We start from the raw sequence: 13,067 nt of genomic DNA, 5'->3' as shown, positions 1-13,067 counted from the left end.
GGTTATGGATGGTGAGAGGGAGGGTACCGAAGGGTATTTATGGAAAACAAAGCCAAAATTTGTATGATCTAGTAAAATTGTGTGCGGGATTTAGCAATTACTTACCACCCTACACCATCCCTAACCACCCATCCACCAGCACCAACACCATCCTCAGCCACAACGACCACTCTTCACCGTCGATCACCCCTCGACTCCGTTGAACCGTCCCTTCCCTAGCCTTGATGTGGATCCAACCTGGTCCTTTTCCCCCTTCTGCCTTCATCAACCACCACAAACGTCGTCAACCGTTCGTCGTCGTTGACCCTCATCACCGTCGACCCTTCGTCGCCGACAACCTAAATACTCAATCCCCTTCTCCTCCCTCCGCCGTCGGTCAGTCTCGCTATTGCTGTGTTTTTTTTGGGGATTTTTCGATTGATTTTTGATAAACAACACCCTTTGTCACCGTCGATTCTCCATGGTCGTCGCTGAAGGTGCCGAAGCAACGAACGTTGGCGTAGATGGCAGAGCGAATTTGGGATGGTGGTTTTTTCTTCTTCGTGTTTTTGGGCTGTTGTTGCTCTCAGTTTGGGGGCAAAAGTGAGAGGGGTAGAATCGGTATAAGGCGGATAAATGTGTTGAAAAGAGTAAAATCTTGTGTTGGATTTAACAACACCCAATTATTATTATATGAGTTATGAGAAACAAAACCATAATTCTGACTAGGCAAACAAAATTAATAGTACCCAAAAACATAATTAACAAGAATGATCCACAAACATAATTAATAAAGGGAAAAATAATTAAAATGTAAAAAGATGAAATCTTTGAATAAGAAACTTTTTGAGTTGGTCCGAGAATAGGAGGAGGAAGAGAAGGTAAATATTATTAAAAAAAATGGTTTAACCGGTATCCTTTCTACTTAATTTAGTAAGAGGGAAGGTGTATAATAATTGGGTATATTGGTAGCTAAATTACACTTTAGATTGTTTTGAGGCACTCTCATTAAATAACCTATTTTTAAAGGGGAAAAAGGATTATACTATTGGTTGAATAAGAGTATTGTATGTACATTTAGAGAGAGACATAACAATAGAAAATAGAAATTAAATAACTACCTCGTAAGAGGTCTCTCAATAACGATATTGAGACATCCTATCTCTATAGTTTTTGTGTTGTATAATTACTAGTATAGTTCCCGTGCAAATGCACGGTTTTTATAGGTAAGGATGTTTGAGTTTGTAACATTTAAAATACGATAATTTAACCCCTTAAATTTAATGATAAAATATTCTATTGGTGGTGTTTCATATCAAAAACTGGAAAATACAACGAATAAGAACTGGAAAATACAATAGGAAGAATCGTAAGGAGATGATTTTAGACAAATTAATAGACAATAAATTTATTTTAAACAAATAAATTTCAAAGTGAGAATTTAAAGAGACTACTTATTAGTAAATAAAATCTTAAGAAGATGATTTTATTTATTTATGGCATATATATAAATAAAAAGAGATGATGAAATCAATTAATGTTCAGTGTGGGCCACTATTAGATGATGAATATTTAGGGGGGAAATTTGAGCGGGAAAATTTATAGTTTTGTTAATCTTTTAGTATATTTATAGTTTTGTTAATCTTTTAGTATATAGGGGATGTTAAATTTAAGCGTAAATTGATGAAAACACCCAAAAAAAATTAATAATGTGTCACAAAAAAACTATAATAAAATACGAGATGGGACATAAAATAAGTGAATGAGAAGTGGGTGAAGTGACCCAATAAAATTAGGCCCAAACCACCATCGTCGTCACCATCTAAAACCCTTGTATCCCCAAATCAAAAATCAAAGAAAACCCCAGGAGAAGCAATGGAAGCTCTGAAACTCTGAACCACTTTGGCACTAACTTCCATCTCCATCCCCTTCTTCGTTTTTAAGCTTTGAATCCCTTGAACAACATTGACAAAACGAAATGTCCCTCATTTCTCGTCTAAGTTCGCATCCCTTGAAACCTAGGGTTTATGCTGGGTTTTACAATCGATCAGCTATCAATCTAACCAAACACTTTTGTTCTTCTGCAAACTCCATTGATGATGACCCATCTACTGATTCGATCTCCAGAAACGAACAAATCCCAGAAAACAAATCTGAACAACAACAACAACAGAGGCATACTACACGAGGAGGTAGGCGTCGTAACCCTGAAAAGGTAGAGGATATTATTTGTAGAATGATGGCAAATAGAGCATGGACTACTCGTTTACAGAATTCTATACGTAATTTAGTGCCTAATTTTGATGAATTTCTTGTGTTGGATGTTTTGGATAAGGCCCGAAATGCTGAGCACGCGTTACAGTTCTTTAGGTGGGTTGAAAGGTCTAGTTTATTTAAGCATACTAGAGACACCCATATGAAGATTATTGAGATATTAGGCCGCGCTTCGAAACTTAATCATGCTAGGTGCATTTTGATGGATATGCCTGCTAAAGGTGTGCCATGGGATGAGGATATGTTTGTTGTTTTGATTAATAGTTATGGTAACAATGGTATTGTTCAGGAATCTGTTAAGATTTTTCAAGAAATGGCCGAGTTGGGTGTTAAGAGGAGTGTTGATTCTTATGATGCTTTGTTTAAGGTGATTTTACGTCGTGGGAGGTATATGATGGCCAAGAGGTATTATAATAAGATGATTGAGGCAGGGATTGTTCCTACTAAGCATACGTTTAATGTGCTTTTGTGGGGTTTCTTTCTTTGTAAGAAGGAGGAGACTGCCAATAGGTTTTATGAGGATATGAAGAGTCGAGGGATTATGCCTGATGTCGTTACTTATAATACGTTGATTAATGGGTTTCATCGTTTGAACAAGATTGAAGAAGCTGAGAAGTTGTTTGTGGAGATGAAGGGTAAAAACATTGCTCCTACTGTTATTAGTTATACGACTATGATTAAGGGTTATGTTTCATCGGGGAAGGTAGAGGAAGCGTTTATGTTGTTTGAAGAGATGAAAGGTTTTGGTATTAATCCTAATGCTGTCACATACACGACACTGTTACCTGGTCTTTGTGATGCTATGAAGATGTCTGAGGCTCAGATGGTCTTGAAGGAGATGGTGGAGAGGCATACTTCTCCAAAGGACAACTCCATTTTCATCAAACTGTTAGATTGTCAATGCAAGTTAGGCAACTTAGATGCAGCGTACGATGTGTTAAAGGCAATGATAAGGTTGAGTATTCCGACTGAAGCTGGACATTATGGGATATTGATTGAAAACTTTTGCAAGACTGAGGCCTATGATCGGGCTGTCAAGTTGTTGGATAAATTGATGGAAAAAGAAATAATATTGAGGCCGCAAAGTACCCTAGATATGGAACCCCCTTCGTATAATGCCATCATTGAATATCTGTGTAATAATGGGAAGACTGAAAAGGCGGAAACTCTTTTGCGACAGCTTATGAAAAAAGGTGTCCAGGATCCGATTGCATTTAACAATCTAATTCGCGGGCATTCAAAGGAAGGGAACCCAGAAGCAGCCTTTGACATACAGAAGATAATGATTAAAAGAGGGGTATTATCTGAAGCAGATTCTTACAGACTACTTGTCAGTAGTTTCCTGGAGAAAGGTGAACCTGCTGATGCCAAAATGGTGCTGGATAGCATGATTGAGAATGGTCACTATCCCGATTCGGCTTTGTTTAGAATGGTCATGGAGGGTCTCTTTAAAGATGAACGGGTTCAGACAGCTAGTCGGGTGATGAAGACTATGTTGGAGAAGGGAGTGAAGGATAACATGGACTTGGCAGCAAACATTCTGGAAGCACTATTCATGAGAGGTCATGTTGAGGAGGCGCTTGGAAGAATCGAGTTACTAATGCAAAGTGGATGTGGTGTGGACGTTGACCATCTTTTATCAGTTTTGAGTCAAAAAGGGAAGACCATAGCTGCTCTTAAACTTTTGGACTTTTCTTTGGAGAGGGATTTCACCTTGGACTTCTCGAGCTACGACAAGGTGTTGGATTCTCTGTTAGCTGCTGGAAAGACACTCAATGCTTACTCCATTTTGTGCAAAATCTCGAGTAAAGGAGGTTCTACTGAGCAGAAGAAGAACATTGAGAGTCTAATCAAGACCCTCAATGAAGAGGGGAACACTAAACAAGCTGATATCCTGGGGAGGTTGATGACGGGCGAAAAAGTGATCAGCCCCAGAAAAGGGAAGAAGCAACCCAAGCAAGAGCTTGTAGTGTAGCGTCACGAGTGAGTTTTCTTTTTAAAGTTCCTGTTCGCCATTTCATACTCGTGTTTCTTTTATTGGCAAATAACCCTAGCAGAAGATACTTCGACTATTTCCATTCTTGAGCCTTATGATTGCTTAGACATTAATGGAACTGTTTTTGCTCCTGTATTTTAGCTCATCATTACTTTAAGATATGTTTTTTTTCCCCTTAAAAGTCGATCAGTTATTAGTCTCTTTGGTGACTGGTGGTACCATACAGGTTTCCCATTTCGTTTTTAGAGTATCGCTTTTGTCCACATGACCTTTGTTGGACTGTTGAATGTGTTTATCAAAATCTGTGAAGATTTGAGGGTACAAGATTCAGAGAGGCTCTTGTGCAGTTTCTTCTGTGAGCTGATACATTTGCCGGAAAATGGCTCTATTTTGCCAAACACGTCTTCTAGTATGAAGTTGAGAAATGTTCATATATAAGGCCTATTTCTGAAGAACTCAATACGAAATATAGATAAAAATAAGCGAGGACAGTATGATTTGTAATGGACAAAGGTTTAACTGGTCTTCATATTGTACTTTAGCTCTGTGTCAGATTGTCAGGTTAGTCTTATACGAGTATTTATTAATCATCAAATACTTTATTGTAAAAAAAAAAAAAGGAGAGGAAGAGGATGTAAATATTGGAAAATGAAGTGGATAAAAAGTAAATGGAATATCAAAAAAATAGAAGGGAAAAATAAAAATAAGAGGACGAAAACCTTCTCTCTATTACACTTACTAACATTAGTACAGTCCGTCTCATTGAAGACGGCCACTATCCGTCACAAGCTGAAGATGGATAGTGGTCCTCTCACAAAATGCAAGTGGGGTATCCATTTTCCTCCACTTGCACTATCCATTTGCATTTTGTGAGAGGGACACTATCCGTCTTCAGCTTGTGACGGATAGTCTCCGTCTTCAATAAGAATTTGTGACATTAGTAACATACCCAGTGTTAGGGCCCAGAGGTTGCAATGATGACTTTTATCCATCATTTGTTCTTTAATAATCACTTTGTTTGCATTTCAATTATTGACTTTATGATCAATAGGTTGATTAAGCAACAGTGATGATATCCAAAATATCAGTCAGTCTTGTTACTCTCGGCCTCCGTAAACCGTCCACTCTACAAAATTGGAAGAATTCTAGCACATCGGACATACGCCGTGGTTTATTAGCTCGTCCATCCATTCAAGCCGATTGGCCGAGGATGTTCGTGACAGGTCTGAAGAGCACAATGTTGTTGATGTCTCATATTTTTTGGTTAGTTCCGAGGATGTCTCATATTTGTTGCGAGTAGCCCCAATTAATTAATCAACTACGAATCTACGACCATCAAATATTTACAGAGTACTTATTAAATACTTAAATTTCACTAATTATTTCCTGAGATTCACATTCTTAGCAACAAAATAAAGCTTTGTTATTCACCTTCCAGTCACAAATCCATTAGAATACAATTTGACCCGCCTTAAGGTTTAAGGCGGATACCCATGTCTTATGCAAGACTTACCGAGTAGCACAAAGGAAGTTAGGAAGGAAATTCTAGTAAAAGAAACTTATAAATTGAACAGAATTCACATACACATACACATGGTAATTATAAGGTAATTCCAATGTGGACCACCTGTCTATTTTCCTAACCTTTTTGTCATACATTTACACAGAAAGGAAAATAAACCAATATCCTTTACCAACATATAGAAACAGGTACACATGCTGTACATTTTGAGACTGCTACCAGAAAATATCATCCACTCCTGGCGGGGCCGAATACCGATTCTCGTCAACTTCTTCCTCCATCTCTAACTCAAGTTCACCAGACTGAAACTCAGGTGACTCCACTGCTGCTAGATTCTTCAGATCAACAACTGTCAGCTCATCAAGATGCCGGACAACCAGGTCTGCTGCTCCCAGCTCATATACAGGATGCTTACTAGCCACAGCCACACACTTCATCCGGGCATCATGCGCCGCTTCCACGGTTTGGTTTGAGTTTCCAAACACAATGCATCTCTCAGGAATGAAACTTAGAAGTTGAGATGCATATACAAACATCTCGGGATCAGGTTTACCCCTGTAAACATCCTCGGCAGCCACAATCACGCTAAAAACTCCTTCAATCCCAATTGTCCCAATCGCGGCCTCCAATATTTTCCTTGGCCGGGTGGAAACCAATGCCATAGGGATTTCATACGATATAAGAACATCCACAAACTCCCGAGACCCGGATCTCAACCGGTAGATACCACCTTGAAGTCTTTGATATATCTCCTCTTTTCTAGTAGCCAATCTTCTTATCTCACCCTGATCTCTAGACCAACAAAGAACTTCCGAGATTGCCTGCTCATTTTTCATCCCCTCTACCCTTTTCAAGACAAAAGCAGGAGGCGGTGATTTCCCTTCCTCTTCCGAAAGAGCTAACCATGCTTGCTTCTCAAGATCAGGATTATCCTCAATTATCACCCCTTCCCACTCAAATATAGCACCTAGCCACCCACAACCCAACCTTTCTTGTCTAAGCAACGGGTTATGCAAAGACGGGCTATCAGCCTTGTTATCCGGTGGCCACACCCCCGGTTTCCTATCACTATCGGTCTCAATGTAGTAATTCCAAGCTCGGGGTATTCGCTCTTTTTCCTTATACGAATAAGCAGCCTCCTTTGTTAACTCCCTTGCAAGTGCTTTAATTGATCCCATTGACACACAATCCCTCTCAACTCTCTTCCTTGTTATGCTACTTTCCATTTTAATCCCCCTACCTATAAACCCCGTCACCGGAAACCGGCAAAACCCACCAAAACTCTTCCCTTTACCAACATCCCTCAAACCCTGGCCGCCATATGGCGGCCTATGAGCTATAAGAGATGTAGTTGCAACAGTTTCAGCCATTTTAACCAATTCCAAATTCACTACTTGGTAAACTAGTAAACCCCAATTATTAAGATCAATCTAATTCCCAAATTTTAAGCAAAACCCTAACTTTTATTAGCTTCAAAATTTATTGCATTTCCAATAAATTAAGACCCTAATCAAAGAAATTACCAAAGACCCAGAAAACCCTTTAACCAGATTAATCAATCTAAATCACTTTGAATCAAATTAGGGTCAGCTCAATTTCTTGAATTCAATAAGCAAAACCAACAATAATTACACCAAGTCCAACCACATACATATAATATAATTATTATTTATCCAAAACCTATATAATAATAACGGTTTTTATAACGTATGTCCTTGAAAAATCCGTAATAATAATTATAGAAGCAAAGTTTATGCAAAATATGATTAATAAAAATATTTACAAATAGATAAAGAGTAAGAAAGAGAGAGAGAACCTGAGAAAAAGGAGCCCCCTTTTTGGTGCCAATTAAAGAGGAAGATTATAGAGTTTTTGAGAAAGAGGAAGACAGATACTTTGGCAAGTATATAAAGGAAGTGTATTTTTTTTATTTAATTATTCAATTAATTATTGGATTACGGGAAGTTGTGGATTTTTTTGGAAAATAGTTGCATGAATATTATTTTTTGTGGTTTATAATATACTCCGTAGTTGGATTTAATAATCACGTCATTGATTTTTAGGCGGTTGGACCGGCAATTATAGGCCGGTTATTTATGAACGTGTCTTTGTTCAGAACTTGAGATAGAATCATCGCTAGGTGTCCGAATTTGAAAGAGTAATTTTCCAACTTCTTTTCAAGTTTCCTTTAAACCATCACCATTTCGTCGGCTGAATTCAAATCTTAGCCCCCTTCACTTATAATAGTTACTCCTTCCATTTTGATTAATTGTTATTGTAATACTACGGTTTTATGAGTCTACTCTATCGAGTGGGGCTTACTCTGTCGAGTAAGTATGTTTTTATACGAAACAGTAGTCTGTCTGATGGGTACTCGATCGAGTAAGGGGCACTCTATCGAGTAAGTTACTTACTCGATCGAGTAAGTTACTTTTACGGGTTGTTTTTGACGGGATTTGTTAATAACGCATGATTCATATTTAAATGTTTCTGTCACTTTATTCATCACTTTTACTTTTTCTAAAAACCCTTCAAAGAGAAAAGAAGTTACGTTGTCTCCGTCATCGCGTTACTATCAAATCCCAAGGGCTAAGGTTGTCGGATCGTCACGTCCTTTACACCATTGAGTTCGTCGTGTCGAGGGTAAGATCCTTGTATAGTTTTTATGTTGTTTCTTTGAGTTCGGTTAAAACCCTAATTGGGTAAATTGGGGGTTTTGGGGGTATTGTGCTTATTAGATGGTGATTGTATGTTTGATAGGAGGTGATTTCATTGAATAACGACTTTGATTAGCCGCTAGACCGTCTGTGGTGATTGCTTTTCCAGGTAGGGTTTCCCTACTCGGTATTAATTACATGATTGTGGTGATTGTGCTGTAGTTAGTGATTGTTGATTATTTCAGACGGTTGTGATTTCATATTGTTGATTGTTTCAGATGGTTGTTGAGGTTGTATTGTGATCACTGTTTATCTGTTTGTGTTCTTCGGGGTGCGTCCCTGGCTGAGTGGAGTCACTTGCGGGAGTGACTTCACGCCCTTGATTCGCTTTCTGTGGAACCCGCCACAGAAGGGATGTGCATATTAATGAACATGGGTTTATCACTCGATGGAGATGAGCGGGGCTTAGGTGGGAACGGCTGCGGTCTCTCACTGGCGGTGTGGAGTATCTGTTGCGATGAGTACTCTGGTAGGGCTACACACTTTAGTGTGTAGTCAGTTGTGTGGAGATTGATTATGGAGATTGGGGTTTGTTGTGTGTTGAACTGTTTTGGCATTTGAGTTGTTGTGGCTTGTTTTTATGTAAATAGTACTGATCCCGTTTAATTGTTTTAAAAAATGTGGTGATCCATTCGGGGGTGGTGAGCAATTATTGAGCAGGTATGAGACGATGCGTATGGGATAGCTGGGATGAGTCACCACGTTGATAGTATTTTGACAGTAGACAGTTTTGAGAACTTGTATTTCTTTTTAACAATTTTGGTATTGGCATGTAATCACGTTAAACATTATTTACTTTTAAGTATGTTTCGTTATTTGTCTTATGATTATCATTGCCTCGGGAAACCGAGATGGTGACGTCCTTATACCTAAGTGGTCCTAGTAAGGCACTTGGAGTATGAGGGTGTCACAGTTATCCTTTGTTTTTGGCACAAATATCAAGAAAAGAGGGGGTTAATTACTAAATGACAAGTGGAACAAAATGGGTGTGAATGATCAAATTGCTCATTAAGTTCATTCTTAAAATAAAATACAAAGGATAACAATTCACTAAGACACTCTAAATAGGAATAAGATAATAAATAACCGGGATAGAGAGAATACATTTTACGATGAGATGGGTGCAATTAGCCAATTATCATAATGTACAAAATGAAAGAGTTGTATTTGAGCCTAATTGATATTAGAGCAAAAAAATACATAAAAAAAAATTGAGATACAACTAATATTAAAAACAAAAGATACATAAAAACAATAAAGAAATAGTCTAGCATTAATCATTAACTTATTGAAAAATACGTTTTCCACAAGTTTGTATAGAATCATATGTTTCTAGAAATCTAGAAGACTAGTACATGGTTTGCTTGTAACAGTTGATGACTAATTTGCTTTTCCCTCAAGTTACATAATATCCTTTGATGCCTTTCTCAACTTTCATTCTTTATGTACATGAATCAAATATCCACAATTGACAAACGAGCTTGTCCTATTTGCCGAGTCATTGAATTGGTTAGATTAGCTTGGTTCGAGCTTGAACTCGAGCTCGATCTAATCTTCAAAACTGAGCTTGAGCTGAGCATGATAAACTTCTAGTTATTGTGATTCTAGTAAGCTCTGTTTCATTACTCAATTAAGCTTGTTTCACTTTTTAACTTTAAGTCAAGAAATTATTTCAACCAAAAGGTGAAGCTAATGATTGACGTTTTGAAGTGTGGATGCAAATGCAGATCTCTCTTCCCCTTATTTGATGCTTAATATTTGACTTTAGAAATGGGGAACGGTGAGATTTGAAACCGTGACTTTTTTAGTCACATGGACCATGTCAAGAAACCATCAACTAAAAGTTTAAATTAATAGTTGGAGTTTCAAGGTCAATGTCAATAGAGTAACGTAAAGTAGAACAATAATTTATTGTTTTGTTTTCATCCATTTGCACGTGTCTTCTTTCAACAAACATAAAAATAAAAAACAATTTTGATCTTTTATTCAAACGAAACAATAAATTATTGATCTATTTTACGTCACTCTATTGACATAAAGTAGATCAATAGCTAAAGATCACTGTATCTTCTATTGACATAAAGGTCGATGTCAATAGAGTGAATGTAAATAGATCAATAACTATTGTCTGATACACTCTAAGATAAAAATAAAAAACAATTCATTAGGACCGAGTAGAGATGTAGGATAAAATAGAAACCATATTGACTTAAAACTTTCAGAAAAATTACAGTAAATTTTGATTAAGGTCGTCTTCAATCAAAAGCTCTCATAAACCTTCTTTCATTTTTGTTTTATTTATATCGGTAAGTATGTCACTTTAATTTATGATGTAATCAATAATATGTGCAAGAAAATATCAAGCTGCAATTTGACATCGACAATTTACCAAAAAAACGTCAATATGTAATGAATTTCATAATTTGCCCCTTCTAATCCAAAATTTCAATCAAACTATCGACAAACAATTTAATAAACAAATCGAAACTAAAAACTAATATCCTATAACAAACATTTGAAGAACCTTAGCTTTGATCCACGAATCGAAAAATATTAAACTAATCAACGGAAAACAAATCATTTTTTTTTCTAAACTCAAAACAATGTATTACTAAGTGAAACAACGTTAAATAATCGACGTAAAATGAATTAATTTTTAAAAAATCAAACGTCGAATTATTAATCAAGCCACTGTAACTAATCCATTAAAAATGAAATCAACGTCAAACGAATCGATATTATGTAACGGTCATAACTTAAGTTGTAGACATAATATTGAAGTAATTCCAAGTGGAGGTAATAGTTTTTTGTCTTACGGTTCTAATGATAGGTCATACGCCCCAAACAGAACATAGATGAGGGAAATTGACCGTTTTACAAAAATGCAACGGTGTAGGAAAACCTAAGGTTGGACATAAATGGTCCACGTCCGGGCCTAAATTTGAACGTGAACCATTCACATCCAAACCTTGTAATGTGTCAACGGAGGTAATTGAGAAGTTGAATGAATAATTATAAAAAGGCAATGTTGGAAATTCAATCTAATTGTCTTAGTATGCCAAAAAAAAAAAAAAAAATTATTTGTGTTCCATGTAACGTCGACTAGGCAACCCATTTAGGCATTTGCCATGTAACTTACGAAGGCACATAACTTTGAAGTTGGGTCCACGTGAAACAGGTTAGTGATCAAGTTCTTAACGAGCTCTTACTGTTCAACCCAAATCAATTTTAAACAAAATTGATTTTTTTTTTTAAATTGAAAATCATTTGTCTGCCGTCAACAAACCATTTTCTAATTTACACCTTAGAGATTAGTTAAGTTTGACTAAAGGCATGAGCATAGGCGCGTAGGCCGTAGCCAAAAACAAAATTTTCGGTAACAAAAGCGGGATACTTCCTCCATTCAACTCCACTTATTTCTATTTTTTACACTATTCATAAATGCACATTCAATCTCGATTTTCTCTCAATACATAAGTGAAAATATATTCATATGGAATTTTGTTTGATTCGTCTTTACGAGTACATTAAAAATATCTAACTTTTATAATTTTTGCAAATACGTAGCTAACGATATTTACCACGTAAAACACGCGTTGACGAACGTGAAAAAGTAAAGTGGTAGAGTGGAGTTGAATGGAGGAAGTATAATTTAGTATTTTTGCTAACACGACATGATCACATACATCAATAATTTTAACAATTTTTTTTGGACTCACTATCTCTTGCTATTATGTAACTCCCCCTCTTATCAGAGGCATAATTATATGCACAGTAATTGAATTCAATTAATCTCACTATAAATAAATATATTCGTCTAAAGTAAAAGAGGGTCAAATATGTTTAAAGTGTAATTTATTGATCTTATGCTAAGTAAGTGAATATTTGACCTGTCTATAATTATAGATGGGATATCTCCTGGAATTTTTTGGCTTATTGGTGTTATTTAGCAAGATAATTAGGGAAGTAGTGTTCGTTTGATAGTATTTGGATAGTATTTGGACTTATGGTGTCCACGTCATCACTTGTATTTTTTTTTCGTGTTTTAGGTAAAGCCGCTAAGAACCTTAGCGGCTTTACAAAATGTATCGTCCAAATATTTGTATCTGTTTAAAAAAATAAAAAAAATAAAAAAAAAAAATCTAGGAAAGCCGCTAAGGTCCTTAGCGTTTTCCACAAATTTTCACAAATTTCCAACAATTTTACATGGGTACACTACAATATGACAAGAGGTAAGCGCAAGATTCTTAAGCGGTTTTGCTTTTTATATAAAAAAATCTTAATGAAATCGCTTTAAGATTCCTAAGCGGTTTTAAAAAAAAAAAAAAATAAAAAGTGATGACGTGGACACCATAAGCCCAAATACTTTCAAACGAACACTACTTCCCTAATTATTTTGCTAATCAACACCAATAAACCAAAAAATTCTCTATAATGAGAATTTGTGAATGATCATTTTAATTATCGAAATCATAAGTACTACTCCGTACCATGGGTTAGTCCATATTGGTAACACGGCTGATTATTCGAGAATGTCGCTTGTGTCCAACTTTAAACATTGTTGAATACGGAGTCCTTT

General features: G+C 36.4%; 2 protein-coding genes across 2 annotated transcripts; one reads left to right on the top strand and one right to left on the bottom strand.

Annotated features, from left to right (window-relative positions):
* Positions 1 to 1,802: 1,802 nt before the first annotated feature.
* LOC141587259 (large ribosomal subunit protein mL102 (rPPR5)-like) lies at positions 1,803 to 4,433 on the top strand. Its single transcript, XM_074408709.1, has one exon. The coding sequence runs from the start codon at positions 1,958 to 1,960 to the stop codon at positions 4,226 to 4,228; it is 2,271 nt and encodes a 756-aa protein (XP_074264810.1). The 5' UTR covers positions 1,803 to 1,957; the 3' UTR covers positions 4,229 to 4,433.
* A 1,359-nt stretch (positions 4,434 to 5,792) lies between these two features.
* Positions 5,793 to 7,669, bottom strand: LOC141587258 (5-amino-6-(5-phospho-D-ribitylamino)uracil phosphatase, chloroplastic-like). The gene has a single exon (XM_074408708.1). It carries the CDS (start codon positions 7,139 to 7,141, stop codon positions 5,987 to 5,989), a length of 1,155 nt encoding a protein of 384 aa, XP_074264809.1. The 5' UTR covers positions 7,142 to 7,669; the 3' UTR covers positions 5,793 to 5,986.
* Between the last annotated feature and the right edge of the window lie 5,398 nt (positions 7,670 to 13,067).

This window comes from Silene latifolia, chromosome 6 (genome assembly GCF_048544455.1).
Source record: "Silene latifolia isolate original U9 population chromosome 6, ASM4854445v1, whole genome shotgun sequence".
Lineage (NCBI taxonomy): Eukaryota > Viridiplantae > Streptophyta > Magnoliopsida > Caryophyllales > Caryophyllaceae > Silene > Silene latifolia.
This window is presented reverse-complemented; position numbering and strand designations above follow the sequence as displayed.